Source organism: Pan paniscus, chromosome 10 (assembly GCF_029289425.2).
Source record: "Pan paniscus chromosome 10, NHGRI_mPanPan1-v2.0_pri, whole genome shotgun sequence".
Classification (NCBI taxonomy): domain Eukaryota; kingdom Metazoa; phylum Chordata; class Mammalia; order Primates; family Hominidae; genus Pan; species Pan paniscus.
The window spans coordinates 21,627,652-21,651,805 of NC_073259.2; the positions used below are offsets into that span (position 1 = coordinate 21,627,652).

General features: G+C 36.6%; 1 protein-coding gene and 1 long non-coding RNA gene across 2 annotated transcripts in view; one reads left to right on the top strand and one right to left on the bottom strand.

The window, feature by feature from the left end:
* Window positions 1-8,249: 8,249 nt before the first annotated feature.
* Window positions 8,250-24,154, bottom strand: part of SLC15A5 (solute carrier family 15 member 5) — an 87,824-nt gene continuing 71,919 nt past the window's right edge. Inside the window, exons 8-9 of the mRNA XM_034935426.2 lie at window positions 12,965-13,073; window positions 8,250-8,454 (exon numbers count right to left, since the gene is read on the bottom strand). Coding sequence (XP_034791317.1) covers window positions 8,295-8,454; window positions 12,965-13,073 — 269 coding nt within the window. The 3' untranslated portion in view covers window positions 8,250-8,294. The remainder of the gene's footprint in view (window positions 8,455-12,964; window positions 13,074-24,154) is intronic.
* The window catches only part of LOC117975386 (uncharacterized), a 67,371-nt gene continuing 58,602 nt past the window's right edge, over window positions 15,386-24,154 (top strand). Inside the window, exon 1 of the long non-coding RNA XR_004665626.3 lies at window positions 15,386-18,261. This is a non-coding gene — a long non-coding RNA (uncharacterized LOC117975386). The remainder of the gene's footprint in view (window positions 18,262-24,154) is intronic.

The following is a 24,154-nucleotide window of genomic DNA, read 5'->3' on the forward strand; positions in this document are numbered from 1 at the left end:
TATGTATGTTAATGTACAAAGTGCTGTGATGGGTAGATTTTTTTTTTTTTTTCTTGAGACGGAGTCTCGCTCTGTCGCCCAGGCTGGAGTGCAGTGGCGCGATCTCGGCTGACTGCAAGCTCCGCCTCCTGGGTTCACGCCATTCTCCTGGATGGCTAGATTCTAACTTGTATTTTACAGATAGGGAAACTACAGTTCAGAGATTAAATAATATGCCAAAGTCTTCCCAGCTACTACCTGGTAGAGACTTAGCTGAAATCCGAAGCTATCTGATTCCCAAGCCTATGCACTTTCCACCCTACCAGCTTTTCCAAAGTGTCTAGAGAAGGCCAGTGCTGAGAAATGCTCCCTGAGTAAAGGATTATGTCACCTTATGAATTGAGAAGACTCTGAATAGCAAACCCATTTCTTAGCAAATTCCCAATGCATATAATAAAGTTTCTGAGAAGTCTTATAGAAATTAAACTAAATTAAGTTTGTTAAATCCAGCATTGGATTATGAAAACTTTTCTCTTTTCCTTATAATTTTTTGGGAAATACATACTTTACTGAGCTGGACTGAGAATCAGTGGTCCTGGACGCTTTACCAGCTAAGTAGGTAAAACTGTTTACCTGGAGATAAGTTACATTACCTCTCTGGGCCTAGAATTCGACATTTATAAAATAAAACTCTGGCTAGATATTTTCTAAGATCCTTCTTGAGTATAAATGCTTGATGACTCCAACCCATTTCCATAAGAACAAAACCCATTATGCTTTGTTTAGATTACCAACAAGATACCTGAAATCTCCACTCAATTTCCTACAGACATCTCAAATTCATTATGTACCAACGTGTTCTTATCCATTCCACCTCCCCATCCTCCTGCATTTCTTTATCTCTGTCACATTACCAGGCACTTAAGTTGTTTAATCCAGAAACCTAGTAGTGATCCTGGACTCCTTTTTCCTTTGTCACCATCACATCCAATCAGTATAGCTTAGCAATTAAATGTGTGGGCTTCAGTACTGGAGACTACAAATCCTGGCTCTACTTGCAGGAAAATTAGAAAGCAGCTTGAATTCTCTGTGTCTCAGATTCTTTATAAATAAAATGCATACAATAATTCCAAGATATAAATTTATTGTGAAAATTACACAAGAGATAATCACATGCATAATGGAAATTCAATAAATGGTTCCTTCCTATTATTCTATCTTTAAATCTCTTATGCTCTTCCCCTCTTCTCCATCCTGAGTAATACCATCCTAACCCGGACCTCATTATCTTTTACTGATATTGCAATAGTCACCTAATTGGGCTGTCTAACTCTTGTCTAGTCCCTCCCACTTTATCCTTTGCATTTTTGACTGGGTGATCTTTTTGAAACAAATTCTGTCATATTACTCTGCCCTTGAGTCTTGTGGTCCAGTGACAGCAAATGACTTGAAGTTCCAAGAAGAAGCTGTGCTACTTCATGCTTTGGTATTTTGCTTTGTTACTTCCTAAGGTGACCCGGAGTGCTCTTACCACTGCCCTTTGTTTGGCTAGCAGATATCTATTCATCTTTCAACTTAAATAATGTTTCTGGTCCCAGATGAATTTCTAGAATCTTGCTACTCCTCTGAAGAGATGGAACCTATTTTCTCTCCCTTTAAATCTAGATAGAGCTTTCAGCTTGCCTCAGCAAATGAAATGCAGTGGTAGTGATACTCTTTAGCCCCTGAGGCTAGGACATTAGAGGCAATGGGATTTCAGCCTGGCTTTCTTTCTTTATTGGGATGCTTGCCCTTGCATACCAACCACCAAGCTTGGAAGAAGCTCAAAGTAGCCCATCTAGGGAGACAGTATGAAGAGACCATCTGGGATGCAACTCCCATGTGGAGAGTCTTCTAGATGACAGCTAGCATCAACTGCTGGCTGGGACTTCATATTTTTACACGTGTGTGTATCTGTATTTGTGTGTATATATGGATATATGTATATACACGTGTGTGTGTGTGTGTGTGTGTGTGTGTGTGTGTATCTTCATAAAAATCTCTGCCTTCATGGACCTCATATTCTTTGTAGCCTTGTGGCCATGTATTGGAAAGGTAGTGAAAGACACATCTCTGATGAGGCAAGAGGACATACCTCAGGAAACTGTTCTGTTAGGTAGACTTCCTCACTAATGTGAAAATCCACTTACTACTTAGCATGAATTAGAAGAGAAAGCTTGAACGAGAGGGTCCCTTTGAATTGTTCCACCTGCTTATCTAGCCAGTGAACTTCATGGCCAGTTCTACATTCAAGCTTCTTGGTAATTTAAACGTTCTCTTGTGTGTTGCATATGGCAATCTGGGCTAGCCGTCTGGGATGTGACTCCTGCTTCAAGAGCAATGAAAAAGTTTCTAGCACTCACTGTCGATGTGGGAAGCAGACTGTTGTTGAAGTGTTATTATTAATGAGAATTACTGCTGGACAGCTTGAACTAGAGGATAATTTATTCTCCGTGAACTTCTAATTGCAGTAAAATGGTTTATTCACTGCCATGCTTGTCCATCTTGTTTGTTCTTGTCTTTCAGGCACAGTTGACTGCAATGAAATAAGGCAGAACTGAACAAGTTGCACTAGAAACAAAAATCTGTATTTCTGGAGACACAGTGGAAACTGGTCAGGCAGGGTTAGCTTGTGGAAGAGATGCTTGGGAAAATGGTAAAAAGCAGTATGGCATGCTCAAGGTGGAGCCAGTCATAGTCAACTCAGATGAAGCAAGACACCTACTATGTGTTATGCCTTATGCCAAAATGGGAAATCAGTATTTCCAGATGGCTACTCGCTGCTCTTACTTTTGAAGTTCTCACTTCCCCTCGGCATTTCTGACAGAGAGCTCTTTCACTTATTTTAAAATTTGGCATGTCTTCTCCACTATCCTCATTTTGCTTCTATTGATGGCTTTGGGAAAATAAAAACTGACCATGATGAGGAGATGTAGGTTTTCCTGGTAATATCTTTAATGTTCTGGTGTCTTCCCCCCGATTTTTGCCAAATCTCTGCCTCCCATTGATCTCATTCTTCTCCATTTTGTTTCCCTGGTAGAACCACTGCCTTTCTCTTTGCGTAAATGTCATTAAATGTGCTCCTGATTTGCTGCTACCATGGTAATAGGTGCTTGTCATAGGCTATTGACTCATTACTGTATTTATATGAGATTTGGTCACTTGTGGTTTAGCAAGCTAAAGAAACAAACTGACTCTCAGCCAGGAAATGGATTCGAACCTGTCTGTGATGAACGATAGATTAGGGTTTGGGTGCTATTATTATTTAATAGTTAGTAAAGCCTCTGAGTGGACTAGGGACAGTGCGTTGCCTGGGGAAATGGTCCTGGCTGTCACATAGCATCTATTTTACTGTAGACAGCCTTAGTGGAGCACACAGCCAGAGAGAAGAGGAGAGAGAGGGAGTGAGAGAGAGAGAGAGGGAAAGAGAGAAAGTCTTATCACTATCTTTGAATATCCCTGGAGAACAGGGTGGGAGGACAGGTCTGGAGGAATCCAGGAAATGTCAGGAATGTCTGCATAGATGTTATGGAAACAGAGAACCTAGTTGACCTCTTGATCTAACTGTGACTGTTTCAGATGAGAAACAGAGGGCTTACATTACGATTTGAGGAACACTAGAAAAGTATGCCTACAACAATTCTTAAATAGATGTGCCCACTTGCTGCCACAGAACCTGACGTTTTGCCCCAAGGGCCATGCCTTTGGATCCCTTCTTTAACTTCCTCACTGTACACACCATTTAACAAACTCTTTTCCTTGCCTTACAATAACGATTCCCACCTCAGATCACCCAACCATGCGTCTTCTCTCATCTTACTGAATGTTGCTGGTAAAATATTTCTTCTCAGAATATCTGTCTACTTTCACATGTAAGCAGGAGATAGTAATTATTTTTGACAGGGGAGGAAGGGGGACAATATAGGAATGTTGAGAATCAGTGTTGTTTCAACCTGGTAATTACCAGTGGAAGAGGTCATATTCTTATGTGTTGAGACAGAAAAAGACTGAGATCCATTAAGCTTAGGCACTGTCTTCCCTGGAATTCAGTTCCCCTGGGAGTATAGAAAAACCTCCTATAGATAACAGCTGTACTGAAAGACAGTTATGTAGAGAGGAATGGCCCCCAGATTTTGTAGACAAATGTCCTGGGTCCAAACCTTGACTCTGCCCATACTGTCCGCATAACCCTTGGAAAGTTATTAGCTCCTGTATCTTTCATATTTCTTATCTATAAAATAAAATTAACCATTGTATTAACTCATGGGGTTACTGTGATGATTAAATGAGCATATGCCTTGAAAACACTTAGAACAATGGCTTCAACTTAACAAGTACTACAGAAGTCTTCATAATTTTTAATACTCTTTTCAGGGTACATTTGTTTTCCTCAAATTGACTTTTCTTTTCTTTTCTTTTCTTTTCTTTTTTTTTTTTTGAGATGGAGTCTTGCTCTGTCTCCAAGGGTGGAGTGCAGTGACGCGATCTTGGCTCATTGCAACCTCCGCCTCCCGGGTTCAAGCGATTCTTCTGCCTCAGCCTCCAGAGTAGCTGGGACTACAGGCGTGCGCCACCATGCCCGACTAAGTTTTGTATTTTTAGTAGAGATGGGGTTTTACCATATTGGCCAGGCTGGTCTTGAACTCTTGACCTCATGATCTGCCCACCTCAGCCTCCCAAAGTGCTGGAATTACAGGCATGAGCCACCGTGCCTGGCCCTCAAATTGCCTTTTCTAAGGCAGTTTGCAACTGACTGTAGCACAGCCAAGTCAGTTTGATGAAAAGAGAAATAAAGGATGGTTTTGACATTGATAACACCTCCCTTGCCATTGTCTTCAATCTGGGTAGGTCTTTTCTGGGACCGTTTCTGATATCCTGAGGTCCATGTCAGGAAACTGTATGGCTCCACAGGGAGAGCTGAGTGAGGGAGAAGAGATGCTAAAAAGATGTTTGCTTTTTGTTACCCATTTTGTCAGAGTCTGTAACCTTGACATAATCTTTCCTCCCATTCTTGTTCCCTTTTGAATGATGTAGAGAGTGTTTCACCTAAGTGGCTGGGGAATGATCCAGTGTTGGTGACTTTATGGGTATTGTTGTAGAAGGAGCTAGCACTTTAGCGACACACAGACCAAGGTTCAAGTCCTGTGTGTGCCACCTACTATCTCTGTGGCTCTTGATAAATCACTGAAGGTGTCAAGAGTTGCAATTTCTCATTTACAAAATGGGCATGCTAAAATGTGCCTACCTCCCAGAGTGGTGGTGCTAATCAAATGTGATAATATGTGCGACAGCAACTTGTAAACTATAAAAGGTGACATAGATGTGAGTTGTTACTGTTAGTGGTTCTTTTAATTTCCCTGCTCTCTACAAGCAGACCTGAATTCTAGCAGCACCTGTGTGCTGTCATCACTTGGCTGCTGATTTTATTTGAAGGCTTTACTCATAAGTCTGGGACCAATAATTGTACGCTGGCTTCTCTTGTAGTGAGAGAATGGTAGATGGTGGATGCCTATCACCCGACTGGCTAAGAGTACCAGTGTGGAAGCTTTGTTTTCATAGAACAAGGGATCCTGACAGTTTTCAGAAAGGATTATTTTCTCTCTTTCAATGTGTAAATCGTGCAATGTTATAATAGGAAACTTTTTGGGATTACGAGCTGTTATTTGGTGATATTGTTACTCTGATAGTTGATAAAACACTTTCAGAAACCAAGAGAATTAAAGGTTGGCTAGGGTGGAATGAATGCTATAAATCAAGATTACCTGAAGGGGATATGTATGAGAGATAAGGGATTAAACTGAATAAAGAGGAAATAAGGAGAAATATCCACGGAGCTTGGGAACATTTACCTACTTTCAGGAGCAGATCTCTGAATGTTATTTTGTGCTATTAAAGAAGTCACTCTGATGAAAATCATCTTCACTTATAAATTTGTGTAATGAGAGTATAGTTTTCTTAATTTTGTATATAGGGTCAATGTAGTGACTTTTGGCTACAATGGATTGAAGTGTTACAAGGAAAAAAAGGAAGAGAAACGAGATGTTACTGTCAGATGTGAACAGAATCAGATGGGGTCAGACCTGTGCTCTGCGGGTCACAGAAAACATTTTCAAATACCTTGCGTTTCAGGCCTTGATCATGGACAGAAATAGAGCACAGAAGGTGCTTCTTAGGGAAGTCTTCACTTTTCCAACCTTTTGCCACAAGTAAAAAATGGAGCAAATGAGTGGCTGGGTACAGACCCTTGGCACCAAGTGGCTGGAGTAAATGGAACACTGCAGGGACACAGAACTTCCCCCGCCACTGAGCATATTACTGGAGAAATACAGTACGAAACCCAGCAGGCTTCTGCAAACAACGCATCCCTTTAAGTTAATTGGTGTTATATAGAAGCTGAAATGCTCCGCTTATTTACAAAGCTACAGATTTATGTAAAGCAAAACCAATTACACTTAATGCCTAAACTATTCCAGGTGCTCAATGATAATGTTGCTAGGCAGTAGAGAAGAAACTGCTGTGTGAATGCATCCTGTTCCGAATGGAAGCCTGTGTAGTTACTGCAATTTAGCTAATCACGAGTGTCAACGCCAACGTGAGGATTCTAAGCTCTTTTGGTGGTTGCTTTGGGTCAACTTTATAATTCTGTAGATCTTTCAGCTCTAAGGACAAGTGAAGCCGTAATGAGCACCTTTTTCTATTATGATGTAGAAATTAAGGAGATGAAGGCAAATTTGTGGGGAGGGGGAGAACAAAATAAAGCAGGCTCCTTTTGTATCAGTAAGAGGGACTAGAGCTTCTCACTTGTACCGAGGTGAAGTGTTTAAAGATTTCTTGCTCTTGTGGGTGTTCATTAAACCCAAATTGCAAACTTGGCATTTAACCTTTTGCAGCAAGGAAAGGTTCTAAGGAATATTAGGGGTCTGCCTCACTGTTTTGCCAGGAAACAATTGCTAAACAGAAAGGATTTGAAAAAGTTGCAGGAAACGAATTTATGCCTGTACCAGCAAGTCTTTTCATTTGTCCTCAAACAAAAAATAGTTTGAGTAACAGAAACACCTGGTGCTTTACAGCTCCTCTTTTGCAATTAAAAATGCGTAGCATATCTAATCAAGTTGAGTAAATCTTTTATTCTACAGACCTAAAATATTTTATGTATACACAAGGGAGGTGCATAATTGCAGAATAATTTGCAGTCAGCTGATAAACTCACCTGTCCTATCCAACATGAATTGTCCTGGAAAGCAATGGCTTTTAAACTTTAGGGAACATGAGAATGATTTGGGTGTGCTTATTAAAACCACCAATTGCTGGACCCCAATCTCAAAAAAAGATTTGAGTTAAGGCAGTCTGTGTAGGGGCCAGAAAGATTCACCTGTAGCAAGTTGTCCTCAACCAAATGTTGACAAATACTACTACTGAGAAACAGACTTTAATTTTATTTGATTTTTTAAAAAATGAGTTTCCACATATTTTTGCTTATGAAAGAAGAAACTCTTAGAAGATAATTTTCTGAATGCATCTGAATTGGCAGTGGAGACCGAAAGATGTTATTCGTATAATTCCTTTAAGCATCTCTATTTGGTTTGGTCACTTACCCTCCTCTCAGCCCTCATTTTCTCTTCCCTAATTTCCTTCTTTCTTTTAATTCCAACAATTCCATAACTTACATTTATTTTTCAACTTTTTTAGTATGCGGACATTCTCTTTGTTAAGGACATCTATTTTAGTAATACTGCTTTTAAATTCAGAGAAAATGTCCTTAATGAAGTCATATTTTGATAGCATAATATTAACAGCAAATATAGAAAATCATGTATATGTTTATTATTTACTCAGTTATATACAGTATATGGTCACAATGTAATAAGGTCGCGTGTAATAAGGGATCACTAAGTGTATTGAAAGAGAGTATATTAAAATACTGTCATTTTGCTTCTAATGACTCATTAAAACTCCAAAAAAAAGGCCATACGCTTTCAGTGGCTGAACCATTGTAGAAAGCTGTAAGGTATTATTGGTGTATAGAAAACTGTCATTTTTTTTGTCATAGAGTAATCACCGAGACTTTGAAATTATTTTATTAATTCTAATGCTATAACATGTTAATGCAAAAGCATGACAGTTTACTAGAAAATTCATAATTAGTCTTTGTAAATAAAGTATACAGATGATATTTGTAAAATCACCTCCGTATATATTGGCTTTTACACTAAAACACATAAAATGCTCAACTGAAGAAGAAAACAATGAATACTGTTCTCATAAGACAGGTAGACTCAAACACAGTTGCATAGGGCTGTCTCCCAAAGATCAATACTTGAAGAAAATTCCTGTATACTGCCATAAAATTTCAGAGATTTTTCGTGGAGGAGAAGTGTTTCTTCAAGATTACTTCCACGGATGTTCTGGGCATTAAAATGATTTAGATTACAATATCTAAAAAAGAAAGAAAGAAAGCTTTTCTTAGGACCAGATGTAGATGAATTGATAAATCATTTGCTTCCCTCCTGCGCTTGTCTACCTTTTATGATGGGCTCATAGATACTGGCACAACAGTGACGATTATTTAAGAGCGCTGCTCACCAAAACAGCCTTTTTAAAAGGACAAAAGGAGTTTTTGTGACTTAGTAAAGTGTCTCATAAGGACCTTTAGGTGGCGCTTTTTAACAACCTGCTACGCTGTCTTCAGTGCTGACAGAGAGATGGTGAGAAGGCTGAAAGCCTATTGACTTGACAGATTTCATGGCGGTCAGGATGCATAAGAGGTTTACTGGGAATTTGTAAATTCAGTGCTGAGATTATGTGGAAAGCACCATTGTCAAAGAAGGAGTCTATGAATATATTTCTAGAATGTGCACTCTCCATCCCCAACCTCCAGAAAAACCTGCCTTTCCAGTGTCTTCTAAGTACCAGCCCCATGCAAGGGTGGGATAGAATCATCCCATTTCACAGATTAAGAAACTGAAGTTTCCAAGAGATTAAATAACTTGCTTAAGGTTCATAGAAATAGTAGTTGGCAGAGTTTGGATTTGGAACCAGAACTTGATTATTCTGAATCCTGGCGCTTTTCCTCCATGGCATACTGCCTCTAAAGACAAATTACTTTCTTAAACACTTTCGGGTAAGTTCCAGCAAAATAGGAACTTCAAATTGCTTTATTCACTCCTTTATTCCCAGTGATTGATACATAGTAGATGTTCAATAAATATCTGTCAAATGAACAAATGAATATCGGCTATAAGTTTAATTTTATCACATACACATAAGTTTCAAAAATAGATGGGGTCAGTCATCTATTTTTGATGTGTGAAGGTTTCAAAAGTTAATTTTACCTTCTTTTCCTTCTCAATACATTACTAAAAATAACTGTAACTGTAACTCTAAGAGAATGAATACTGCCTGAACAACTCTGGTCATTTGTCTCTGATTTATGTTACTTTCAATAATTCTTACAGCATAGACACAAACGATTACTGGAATATTTGACAAAACAAGTGCAATATCAACTTTATAACATGTGTTTCACAACACTGGAAGGACAGTGGTGTTAGTTATAAAAACAAACACTCTCTGCCCCCTCCCTCTCAAAACACCTGAAATTTCTTTTTATTTTAGCACCAAATGTGGGATAGAATACATATTTATATAAAGCACTGTAGACATATTTACTTTCATCTACCTACTTCCTTCACCCCTAAACTGGAAAGCCTCGAGTATGACATGTCACTAATGCAGTATTTCAAATTTGATTGTGGAGGGGTTGTTTTCAGTTTGTTTGATGTGGTACATGTGACAGGTAAGTCTGGCCTTATATTTATGGATAATTCCTAGCTTTATGCAGCTGGGGATTTGAGATAATGTCCCAGTAACCCTCACAAGATTGGTTTGGTTCTAGGACTTAACAATAAGATTGTATCAGACTAATATGAACTTGGCTGTGGGGGTGTCTAGGGTGCTAAAACAGACCTCATCCTACCTGTATTTTGGTGAGGATGTTGTTTCATAATTAATACACTGTCCTCAAGATCTTGAGGACAAGAATAAGTTGAGACTGCCTTGTTCTTGATAGATTTGCCACTATTACCTGGCTCTGAACAGATACACCTTTGGGTTTGATAAAAAATGGGATTGTGATTGCATATGTGCTGAGATTAAATATGATTTGACTTGTAAGTAATATGTTTCAATAATGCTGTCCCTGGGACATCGGTACTTTTCCCCATTTCTTTGCATGCTTATTGTTCATTAGTGTTTGACAAAAATAATCAGTATAGAAAAAAATCGGAATCATGGGCTCCTCACTGCAGACACTGGTCTTTCTCTCTCAGGTTTCATACTGTGTCTTGCTTAACTCTTCTGACTTGGCCTGTCCAATCCCAATGGCCAATAGGTCCCCAAGGCAGCATGTGCTTTGGCATTGATGTCATTGGTTCTAGCTGCTTAATCTCTGGAGGCAAATTTTCCAGGATCTCCTTACTTCTGACATGTGACATCCATTCTTTTCCTGTGGGGTGCTCGTCAACAGGTGGTAGTGGGTAGAGTTATTTTAACTGAAGGAAATAGTTTTCTCCAAAACCAAGTTAGGAATTGTCAGAGAGCAAGAAGGCAGCTCTTCTATGGCACCTGGAGGCAGCATAGTATAGAAGTGTAGAAGCATGGGCTTCAGAGACAAATTTGGGGTTGAATCGTAGTTGTGTGAACTTGGTCAGTTTATTTAACTAGCTTTGCACTTTAGTTTTTTGATTTATAATGTAGAATGAGAAGATCTATATGCCAAGAAGGTGGTGGGGAGTAAGTGCAGTTGTTTGTGTGTGTATAGCATGCCACCCAAGAAACACAGGCTGCTCAACACATAGAAAATTAATTTCTTTCCTTCTTGCTTTGTTTCTTCCTCTGTCTCTATCTTTATTCCCTCCCTAAGAAAGTATGCAGGAGAAGAGAAAGTAGATAGGAGATGGAGAAGATTTGGTAAGAATCAGATTTATTTCTGAATGAACTTTACATTTTTACTTAGTCACTTCTCATCTTTGGTTCCTCCAGTCTCTGGTGTGTTGTATATTTTTATTCTTACCTCCTCCTCTGCACTGCACGCCACTATTTCTCACTTCTTTACAGGAACTCACTAGTTCCACAATCAGAGAGATGGAATCACACTTGAATATTTTAATTTGGGCCCTAGATGTTAGCTCCATGTAGACTACAAGTTTGCCTGTTCAACTCTATTTCTCTATTGCCTGGAACAATGCTTAGCATGTTGGTTGAGTGTATATATTAATGAGTAAATCCCTGGGCTAATAGATTCTGGGTCCAGTGCCATTTCTACCTGAACTCTGTCCATGACTGCGGTCATCTTGGCCACACCTCAACGTAAGTCTAGGAGAAGAATAAAAAGGAGGAAGAAGAGAGCATATGGCTAGGCATGAGACCATTATAATTACAATTGCTAACACTTCAGAGCATTTACTCATCCTCACAAAAGCCTTATGATACAGTTACTATTTTTATCATTTCCATTTTTCAAATGAAGTAACTGAGGTTTAGCAAGGTTAAACAGCTTGCTGAAGTTTGTATAGCATGTAAATTGTGAAACTGGACTCAACTTGGGTGACTAAATTATTTTATGAAAGACAAGGATCAAACCTTACCATAGGATACAAAATAAAAATTGAGAGATGGTGCAGGTTTTTGAGAATTGCTGGGTGAGCACCACTTATGTGTCTGGAGGCAGTAGATGGAGGGGAATGAGGCCACGTGAAATCTGTTTTGCTACAATGCTGAGAACATTCCTGTTGGACCTTTCTGCAAAACTTTCTGGTTCTCTAATTTGATTTTCAATCTAAGAATGAGATCAGCATTTAGGAAAAGTATACACTGTGAAGGATCAGTTTGATAATTTATACACTTTGGAGTGTAAGAAATATAAAAATTCAGGGAGCCATTAAGGCTTTTAATTTTGTTATCAATTCTGCCTTGCATGAGGTTTGATTCTTTCTTATGCTGGACCATAAGCCCAATGAGAGCAGAACACTGGTGAAAATAAACCTTTATTGACGTACTGACTTTGACATCTTTCTGGTTTATGACACCACCTATCACATGGCTGATGTTCAAAAAGAGATTTGTTAGGTTAATAAAATAATGACCTAGGCAAAGGTGAAGTGACAATGGATGAGATAATATATGACTAAATGACTAAGGAGATAAATGGATGGAAGGAAGTGAGGAAAATGAAAATCTGCTTAGTTTCTGCTTTGTGACAGACATTGTGATTAGCCCTTTATCAATATTCGTCCCCCTAAAACCCACAAGAGGTTTTTTATTTTACATGTGTAAAAACAGAGGCCCAGAGAGGTTAGAGAATTTTCTCAAAAGTACACAGCTGTACAAGAATATGTCAAGGGGGGAGAGAGAGAAAGAGAGAGAGAGAGAGAGAGAGAGGCTGGCAATGGATGGGTGGATGGATGGTAGATGGTACATATTAAGCCACTCTCAGGTGATCTCAGGTGACAAGCTAAGGGATTTTGTAGTTTTTTTTAATTGACCTTGAAATGGTCACTGCTGATTTAAAAGCCTGAATAGGATCCAGATCTCAAGCATCATTAGATTTCTAGCTATTTGTTTAATGGTATTTGCTTTTAATGGTAATGATTCACTCATTCTTATTATCGATAAGCTTATTTCTAATTCTAAAGTGATGCTACATAGTGGGGAAAAAAATCTTGTGTTAGGACATGTTTTAGAATTTGTAAAGTACTATTTTATTATAAGGATTGATGGAAAAAGTGAAGTTCCAAATTGAAATTTCTTGCCCTGAATAATCTGTTGAATTGCTCTAATATTCTAATTTGTCCAGTCATGGTGTACAGAATTCCCTGGCTCAGTGATGGTTCCCAGACCAATATTTCATGGACTCAGAAATTTTTCATCTTACCACACACTTACTTACCTTTGTGAAACACTCCAGAATCCCAGGACGTTCAACAATGTTAATGATGCCAGGAAGAAGAAGAAGCTTTCTAAATTGCCTTTGTTTAATGTGTTTGGAAACCAATTGCCTGTTTGGAACAAATGTAATTGTTATTCAACTGCAGAGTTGTAAGTTTCTGTGAATATTTTATCATTCCACAATTCATAGAGCTTTGTTCGCTTCAGTAATATCCACAAAGCAAAAAAGCTCATCTGAAACTTGATTGTCAAAATTTATTTAATTCTGTAATTAACAGTAAAATGATAAGCAAAGCACCCCAAATATTTTGAAGGTCACAAAACACTCGTAATTTGCATCGCACAAATATAGGTGTCAGAAGAACTGGGTTGTAAAGGTAATCTTGACTATTCCATTAACTTGCAGGAGCCATGTGTGTATCTTATTTATCCTTATATTTGTAGTATTTAGAACAGTGCCTGGCATGTGGGGATTATTTGGCAAATATATAGTGAATGAATGAAAAGTATTTTCTATGACCACAGAGTCTGTTTCATATGCTAATTGTAAGGATAGTGAGATGATGTATATAGGTGATAGATGTTAGATTATTTTCACAACTTTGATAAATCCAGGGCTACCTTATGATAATATCACAGACCTCATTGGTCAAATTACTTGCAATCTCTGGTTAACATGGAGATTTTCTTTTCACCTAATAAGTAAATTCTTCAATTTGATACCACCAAATATAGGATCTCTACTTCATTATGATGTCATACTGGGTATATATGAGACTATTCAAGATTCAAGGTAATTACTTTAATTTGCTTCTAAGTTTTGACTTTTGCTTTGGATCTGTGCTATAACTCTATCTCTATCTCTGTCTCTGTCTCTGTCCCTGCCTCTGCCTCTGTCTCTATCTCTATCCACATACATACTTTTTATTTCTTCAGTAAATTTTGGGGTATTGTTTAATATATAAAATATAATGCACTATTTTATAAATATTGTATATGTGATACTTAATTTTAGGCAATACTTTAAAAACAGCAAGGAGAACTAGTATTACCAAATGTATTTACATTGCACTACAGAATGCTTAAAAGGGAAAAATCTAACTTAACAGAGCGAATTTAATTTAACTGTAGCTAGCTCTGAATAAGTTGAATTTTTTTAATGTTATGCATTATGAGAACAGGAAATTATCATCTTTGAAGACACCAATGCCAAGGTTTCATCATTTCCTTGCCTTTTTATAGGAACAACTCCTACAATGGGAGGTGAAGAGGGTGTGGGACCAGAGCAATCAGTCTATTGACCCAATAGGACTGGGCTTCACTACCATCTTTGGCACATGGGTTGTAGGGTTGTTTCCTGCAGTAGAAAGTGGTTCTTGGCCTCTCCCTTGACAATGCATACTTTTAAATGGGATTTAACTTAAATATTCTGATCACAGTCAGCAAGTGCATAAGTATGACAATTGTGATTGTGCCACTTCCCATTTAAAGCTGTTTGTCTTCTGTCTTTTACCTACTCAATGACTATTACTATGGATCAACAATGAAAATTAGCTGTGTCTATTATATTCTTGGACCTATATCTGAAAGCTAGCCTAAATAAATTATAGCACAAATAAATAAAACGGTAAAGTGCAACTTACAAAATAGGTATTATTTTGTCAAAAGAACTGGGTTGTAAAGGTAATCCTGATTATGCTATTAATTTGCAATAGCTGTGTGTGTCTTATCCTTATATTTTTAGTATTTAGATCAGTGCCTGACAAATAGGGATTATTTGTTAAAATAATACCAAAATAAGTATTAGGATAGGTATAAATAAGTATTACTATACCTATTTTGTGGTTCCACTTTACCATTTTATTTGGGTTCTATTATAATGAAAATTTATGGTTTTATTGCTACAGTTACATGATGCCTGTATCTGGTGTTTAGATGAGTAAATGAAGTTCACTGAATGTTTCTCTATAAGTCTTGTCTATTGGATATTGTGTAGCCTTTTTGATGTGTATATGTGTGCTTTTGTGTGTGTGCATGTGTGTGTGTGTGTGCCCGTGCGTGTGTGCACACAGGAACTAAACATTTGATTGTACTTGAATGGGGAGAGTTGAGGTGGAGGTCAAGATAAGGTGCAATAACATCCTACTTATTTTCAGGAAGAACTAAACCATCCTTCTAAGCCTATTCAAACAGTGCTATTTTTTCCCCTCTTGAATTAATATCCCAATTGTATTTCTGTCCTTTTCATTTCACATCAGCACTTTGCATGTCATGCGATTATACCTTTTTATCACCATGTTTCTCTGACCAGTGTAAGAGGAGTTTGCACAGAGTATGTGAAGCCTCAGAATTAACATGACATTAATTCTTCTTGGAGCATGAATTCTGGTCCATAATAAGTAATTGAAAAGACGATCTTTATATTATAAGAGAGTCAGATGAGGAAGAAGAATATAAATTCACTAAGATCTTTAAAGGTAAAACATAATATTTTAAAGAAATTGTTTCATTATGGCAAATACCAGCCTTTTGGGGGATACTACTAGATCCCCCTGGGCACACCAGAGCACTCGCATCACTGGGGATGCTGTGGAAAACAGAAATGACAAGTACTGTGACTTGGTATTTGGGAGTTTGTGGGTGACAGGAGAGAAGGACATTTGTACTAGAAAAGTTAGAGAAAGATAGTATAAATCTGTGGATATGGACAAAACATTTTGTGAGTGGGATTATCTTAAAAAAAAAAAAAAGAAAAGAAAACCCCAAACCGAAGATTGCCATATTACGTATTCAAACTTTCTATAATGCTCCTGTATTCATTCTTAAATATCATTTTTAGCATGTGGCTTTCTTTCTAATGCTCATCTTCATTCTAGTCCCACATTTTTTCCATATTTAGATTCATTTAACATTCTCTGTATAGCTAATTTACATGGTAAAGAGAAGCATTGCCTGAATTGATAGCATGGGACAAACACTTGTATCAAGTCAGACAGAAAGATTCTTCAGGACACCTAAAATTTACTTTATTTATATGGAGATTATCTGTCTATGTGAAGAGACAGAATTGGGTATAAAAATATATAGAAAGGGCATGGGCTTTGGAGTCAGGTAGACTGTTAAAGTTAAATCTTGCCTTAACAGTGTAGTCGTTGGGCAAATAACTGGACCACTTAAGCCTCAGTTTCTCTTCTATGAAATGATGATAACAGAATCTCCCTTACTGAGTTGTCATGAGAAGTTAAAGAGATAATGGTTGTCAAGGGCCGGACACAGAGGAGGCACTCCACAAACCTTACATTATCACCTCCTCCTGCCCCCTTTCCAGGTAGCTCATACACCATCATGTAGCCTGAGCTTGATCTTGGGTCTGTCTCCTGTAAGATAGTTCTTCATGTTCTGTATGCCTTTTTTTTTTTTATCATTATCCCAGGACTGGTTGTAAAATGTTCCATTTAACATTGTCAGTTGACTCAGCTCTTAGGTACTATAACTTTATTTTAGTAGCTTATAAACTTTTATTGTCGTAATTCACATTTGTGCCATTTTTCATCTGACATTTCCAGTAGCTGATTGAAATCAGGAGCATCCTTGCAAAGGAGACATAGTGAAGACTTGAGGTCTAGAATGAGACTAACTAAACTTCTCCAGATCGCAGGATAGCTGAACAGGAGCATGAGAAACAGTGTGCCACATAGAGTCTGATGGGTCATTCATTTCCTGCCATTCGTAATGCCCACAGTGCACCCTAGTTAAGTACTTTCATAATACTAACCAGCTAGTTAGTAATAGTGTTCAACTGCTGAAGTAGTAAAGGACTCAAAATATTTAGCATTGCTCAGAATTCCTCCAAATATCTCTTGCTTAGCTAGATGTATTTGTTCATTTGAAAGTCATTTTTTAGAATTTTTTTGTGTACCAGGAAATGTGCATTCCATGCTGCTTAAGAAAAGGAATTCATAAATTAGTAGGGGACAGGCAAAGGGTAATTATTCTGGAGCATTAGGGCTTGTAGACACTAAATAAAATGTTTCTATTTATCTGAAATTATCACAGTCATTTTAGAGACAAAGAATTGTAGAATCATCTAGACTTGTTCTTTATTTTATATATTAATGAGTGAAGGAACAGAGAGGTCAAGTGAAACATCACTCAGCAGAACCCTCATCTTCCTGCTGTTATATCAAATGCACTGCTGTAGTCCACCTCTTGGTGTTTAATGCAACTACCACTTTTATGACTTTCTTTAACATCTTCTCAACAGTTTTAAATGTCTGGATTTCAGTCTTTGAGATCACTTACCTCAAATTCTTTCTAAAATACCTAAGGACAACATTTCTACTCCGGTCCTGAGACTGGCATTCAACCTACTGTGAGATTCTTAGAGCAATTTACACTAAATTTAAAGCTTTTGAAACTGGATTGAGAAACATATATGGTGATACACACATGCTATAACACTATAAGCTACACAAATTTGCTAATATGAAAGAAAAATACAGTTTATTTCTCTTCTATCTAATGCCCTACATTGTAAGGCTCAAAATTTCATTTGCTGCCTTGATGCCTTTGAGCCTCACAGGCCCCAAAGGTCTAACCACATGTTCCCCTGCTTTCATTAGATATGCTCCTCACCCAGAGGGAAGAGCTCCCCACCTGGCTAGTTCCCCTATTAGCCAGGCCAGCTGCACTCCACCCGGGTCTCAACCTAAGAGGTTTCACTTCCCTGCTAGCTCTCAACGTTATTCAAAGCAACCAATCACATTCAGCCGACAGGAACCAGCCTGTCACCACAACCCTTTGTTACTACAAAGCCTGCCCCCCACAGACCCTGCTTGTTCACTGTATGCCTGAGTGCAACCCCAGGTGACCCTGCACATATCAGGGTATTTTCCTTTCCCAGGCTGTGAGTGTATGTGACTAATAAACTGCTGTCAGTCTCATGTGTAGACTGTCTAAAAAAAAAAAAAAAAAAAAAGGATGCATGTTTTCCATAATCTCATACTATTTAGAGTAAGAGGCACCCCCAGGTCACCAATGTGGTGAATAAGAGATGATCAGAACAGACCCTCACCACAGAAATCAGGGTCAGTTCTAGAGAAAATAGTAATAGCTTTTGCTTTAATGCATAATTACTGTTTATTTTTCTTTTGGAAGGAGGAGAAAAGAGAAAGGAACCCTCCCATTCATCCTTCCGTACCACTACTCAGAACCAAGTACCTCTGCTTCTAAACTACATCAGGGAGTGCAACTCCCATGGAATCACAAGACAAGAAGTAATGGGAACAGATATGTAAGGTAATAGATATACAAATTACCTTGATTTGACTATATAAATTTATCAAATGATCACACGTATCTTGAAAACAAGTACACCTAATATGTATCAATAAAAATTTTTTTAAAATAATAAACAAAAGAAGTAATGGGAATAAGACATAGTCATCCAAGAAGTATTGGATGCAGTGCAACCTGCCTGACCAAAAATAAAACATTATAGGTGAGTATGAGTTCTGGGGGGTGCCAGATAGCCATGTATGCTTGACACTGTAGTCTATAATCACTCTATCTAGTCAGAGTGTTAGAAAACCTAAAAATGCTGTAAAGTTCTCATTGTAGCCTAGCAGCCTTGGGTTTAATGGGTCACTTTAACTGTAGACTTTAGCAAAAATATCCACATACACTCTCAGTTAGTAAACACTACTCTCAGCAAATCTCTTCTTTTGAGGATGAATAAACAGAAAAAGGGTCAATATGGGTAAGGAAAAGTGACTACAATACATGTTATAAATGTTGCTTACAGGAAACACCCTGAACACAGAATGACAAAGCTTAAAATAATAATCATATTAATAATAATAATATAATAATGAATGAGAAACTCATAAGACAAAGACAAAAAATACTGGAAAGTACTAATCTCAGCAAAGTTGAATTCAAAGGAAAAACTATTTTAAAGGAACATTGAAAATTTTTTTATATTGATAAAAAACACAATTCAAATTGAAGATATGCCAGTGGATTTCCCTTAAGTAATGAAATCATAAAAAAATCTGTTGTCTTTTGGAAAAAATGATATATAGGTAATTCTTATCAATGACTATAACACACTCTTGCCAGTTTTTGATCAAATTGTCAAAGAAGGGATGTAGAGAATTAAATTAATGTGATTGACAAGTGTTTAATAAAGATCACAACATTGTTTAGTATGAAGAAAGAATATTTCACCCTCTTACAGAAGTTTCAATAACATTAGAAATAAACCAAACCTCCAAGAAATTGAAGATATGCCTCTTGGACATCTAACTGGTCAATGAAGAAATGAAACCCACAATATCAAAGTATTTAGAAAATAAAGAGAATGAGGAAATTGCATTTACACATTTAGAGATACAGATATAAACTCTACCCAGAAGCACATTTAAAGGCACATAGGTTTTCATTTTTAAAGTCAGAATTAAAATAAATCAAATAAACATTCAAGACAAAAAAATTAGGAAATGCATAAAACAAATCTAAGGAAAGTAGGAGTAAGGAAATAGAGATGAGAACAGGAAATCAATATATTAAACATTTTTAGATTTAATAGTTCTAAGAGATGATTCATTGGAGAAAATATGACAAATAAAACTGGCAAATCCAATCAGAATATGTAACAACAGATACAGAGGAGATAACAATGTTTAGTTACGGGTATGCTATTTTACAGTCAAAACTCTTACGGAAATGAGATGAGTACTTAGGTAAACATTAATTGCCAAAGTTGAACCAAGAAGAAATGGAAATACTTAATGACCAATAGTAGTAGGAAAAAGTTACAAAGAATTACATTTTAAAAAGAGACATTAAGATCCCTACCAAAATTCCACTGACACTTTTCACAGAAATAGAAAAAGCAATCCTAAAATTCATATGGAACCACAAAACACTACAAATAGACAAAGTAATCTTGAGCAAAAAACAAAGATGGAGGCATCACACTACCTGACTTCAAAATATACTACAAAGCTATAGTATCAAAACAGCATGGCATAAAAACAGACACATAGACAAATGGACCAGAGTAGAGTCCAGAAATAAATCTGTGCATTTACAGACAACTGATTTTTGACAAGGGTGCCAAGAACAGGCTGATATGTTTAGGCTTTGTGTCCCCACCCAAATCTCATCTTGAATTGTAATCCCCATAATCCCCATGTGTCAAGGGAGAGAGCAGGTGGAGATAGTTGAATCATGGGGGTGGTTTCCCCCATGCTGTTCTCATGATAGTGAGTGAGTTATCAGGAGATCTGATGGTTTTATAAGGGGCTCTTCCCCCTTCACTCAGTATTCTCCTTCCTGATGCCTTTGAAAAAGGTGCCTTGCTTCCCCTTCACCTTTCACCACAATTGTAAGCTTCCTGAGGCCTCCCCAGCCATGCTGAACTGTGAGTCAATTAAACCTCTTTCCTTTATAAATTACCCAGTCTTGGGCAGCTGTTTATAGCAATATGAAAACGGACTAATACCAACAAAGGAGAAAGTACAGTCTCTTCAATAAATGGTGCTGGGAAAACTGTATATCTACATGCAGAAGAATGAAATTGGACACTTATACCAGATACGAACAAATAAACTCAAAATAGATTAAAGGCCTCAATGCAAGACATGAAACTGTAAAACTACTAGAACAGGGGAAAAGCTTCCTGACATTGGTCTAGGTAATGATTTCTTGAATATGACAACAGAAGCATTGACAATAAAAGGAAAAATAGACAAATGAGAATGTGTCAGACTAAAATGTTTCTGCACAGCAAAGGAAATAACAGAGTGAAGAGATAACCCACAGACTAGGAAAAATATTTGCAAATTATATATCAAGTAAGGGCCTAATATCCAAAACATGTAAGGAATTCAAGATACTCAGTAAGAAAAAACCCAAATAGCTAATCGAAAATTGGGCAAATGACCTGAATAGACATTTCCTAGAAGAAGACATACAAATGGCCAACAGGTATATAAAAAACTTTTCAATATCAATGATCATCAGGGAAATGCAAATTAAAACCACAATGAGATATCACCTCACACCAGTGAGAACGTTATGAAAAAGATGAAAGATAAGTGTTGATGAGGATGTGGAGAAAATGAAACCTTAGTACACTGTTGGTGAGAATGCAAATTAGTACATCTATTATGGAAAGCAGTATGGCGGTACCTCAGTAAACTAAAAATAGCATTACCATAGCATTGCCACATGATCCAGCAATGCTACTACTGGATATATATCCGAAGGAGTTGAAATCAGTATATCAAAGAAACTTTTGTAAATTTTAGGATACTCTCAGTTTGTTGCAGTACTGTTCACAATAGCTAAGATATGAACACAACTAAAGTGCGCATCAATTGATTAATACATTTTAAAAAGTGGTATATATACACAATGGAATATTCAGCCTTAAAAAAGAAGAAAATTCTGTCATTTGTGACAATATGGATGAATCTAGAGTACATTATGCTAATTGACATAAGCAAGACACAGAAAGACGAATACCATATCATCTCACTTATATGTGGAATGTAGGAAAGTCAAACTCACAGAAGCAGAGAGTAGAATGTTGGTATTACCAAAGGCTGAAGTGGGGAAGGGGAGTGGGTGGGGGAAGGGGAAATATTGGCCAACAGGTACAAAGTTTGAGTTAGACAGGAGGAATTAGTTCTGGTGATCTATTATACAGCATGGTGACTATAGTCAATAATAATGTATTGTATATATCAAAATTGCTAAAACAGTGGATTTTAAATGTTCTCACCACTAAGAAATGATAATTATGTGAGGTGGTGGACATGCTAATTAGACTGATTTGATCATTCCACAATGTATGCAGGTATTGAAACATTACATTGTACCCCATAGATATATACAATTACTATTTGTCAATTAAAAATAACATGCAATTTAAGAAAAAAGAGAGATATTAGGCATTTTTAAATTTTCACAGAAAAAGTAGATATTTTCTCTGGATCTTTCCAGAACATAGCAAAAGAATCATAATTGCCAACAAGTATTGTTTATTGCACATATATAAAAATGATTTAATATTGAAAAATTTATTAAATGCACCCTAATGATAGGTCCAGTTTCTTATGATTAAGAAATATCATAAGGTGATCTTAATAGCTACTTAAGAAACATTCGATACAATTTAAACTGATTTGTTTACCTCTTAGAAAACAAGAATAAAGTTTTTGTATGATAAGGAATATTCTTTAAGATCACCTTTATAATCCTACAAATATACTTAATAAAAAAATAAGATATCCTCATTAAGATCATGAGCAAGATATGGTGTGACTGTCTTCTGGTATTACCATTGCCCCGTAAGCTCTGGGTCCTGAGAAAGATGCAAAGCATAGGAGTAAATATTGGAAATAAGGATAAAAATTACATGTACCTGAAGATTAATTTTGCTGAAAAAGTAAAAGGGTCAACTGAAATACTCTTATAAATTTACCAAGTTTATTAAATTGGATGCAGATGAAGACATACACATTAATAAACAGTAATAATCTCCCTGTATAACAGTGATCATCTCAGTGAGTTGTAATGAGGGAAAATGAATCAGTTCAAATAGCAAAAAGGAAAAATGTATAAAATGTCTATGATAATTTCAACAAGAAATGATCAGGATTTATATGAATAAAAAACCTTACTGAACTCAATTTTGAAATATTAAATTTAAAAAGTATGTTATATACTTGGATGGACCACTACCTGTTGCAAAAACTTCAGTTTTTCTAAAATTAACTTACAAGTTTTACTCATTTTATTAAAATAAAAATAGGATTGGGGTCTGGGTGCAGTAGCTCACACCTGTAATCCCAGCACTTTGGGAAGCCAAAGTGGGCTGATCACTTGAGGTCAGGAGTTTGAGACTAGCCTGGCTGGCATGGTGAAACCCCGTCTCTACTAAAAAATACAAAAATTAGCCTGGCGTGGTGGCAGAAGCCTGTAATCCCAGCTAGTTGGGAGGCTGAGTTGTGAGAATTGCTTGAACCCGGGAGGCAGAGGTTGCAGCACTCCAACCTAGGCAACAGAGCGAGACACTGTCTCAAAAAAAAAAAAATTGGAGAAAAAATAATAAAAATGTGAAATTCATCTAGAAGTATAAGCCATGGAGAATATGGTTTTCATAAATAAAAGATAACCAAAAAGATAAGTATGAGTAATAACTGATATAAACTATATATCATAAAATTATTATAATAATTAAAAGGAGAGTGATACTAAGCTAAAATAAAGAGGCAGCTGAAAGGAACAGGACAGAAAGCCCTGAAACTCCCAAGATCACCTAAAAATATGTTAAAATATGTAAAACTGATTAGTTTCATTTCACTTACTGTATGGTTGTGAAATATTTAAAGTTTAACCAACTTTTCACAACGTATATTAAATACTGTTGTGAATGTTGGTTATTTGAAGCAAATAAGTATTTTCTTTAATAAAACCAAAATGAAATCCACATGAATAGTAAAATTAATCCAAAATGGGAAACCATTAAAATTATACAACCATAGATAAATGCAATGAAATTAATCATAATGAAAAAGGTGGACAGATTTGATTACATATAGCAGCAAAACTTGTATAAAACAAATTTATGAAATAAAATGTTGAGTTAAAACTGGAAAAATACTAGCAATAAATATGACATAAATCACAATATTCTTAAAGTATCATGAGCATATATAAACTGACAAAAGAAGACCAAAAGAAAAATAGGCCAAGAATATGACTAAGCACATCATAAAAAAGATTAAAATGCTCTATAAACATTAAACATTTCAATTTTACACTCTAAAAAATACAAATTAAAGTAGCAATGGAATGTAATTTTTTCCAATCAAATAGACAAAGATCAAAATATTATGCTAAGGGCTGAAATTAATATCTTGAGGCAAGTATTATCATTTCACAATGACACATAATTGATGCAGTCTTTTAGAAGTCAATTTTGCTTTAATTCTCTATAGTCTTTAAAATATTTATCCTCACTGAAGGAATAATCCCATTTCCAGGATTCTAGTCTAAGGCGGGAATAAGTTATGTACTTAATGATCATAGAAAAGGATGCTTACCTTAGTAATATTTATAGCATGAAAAATTAGAAATAACCTAAATATTCCATAAGAAGGGAAAGGTGCATATATAT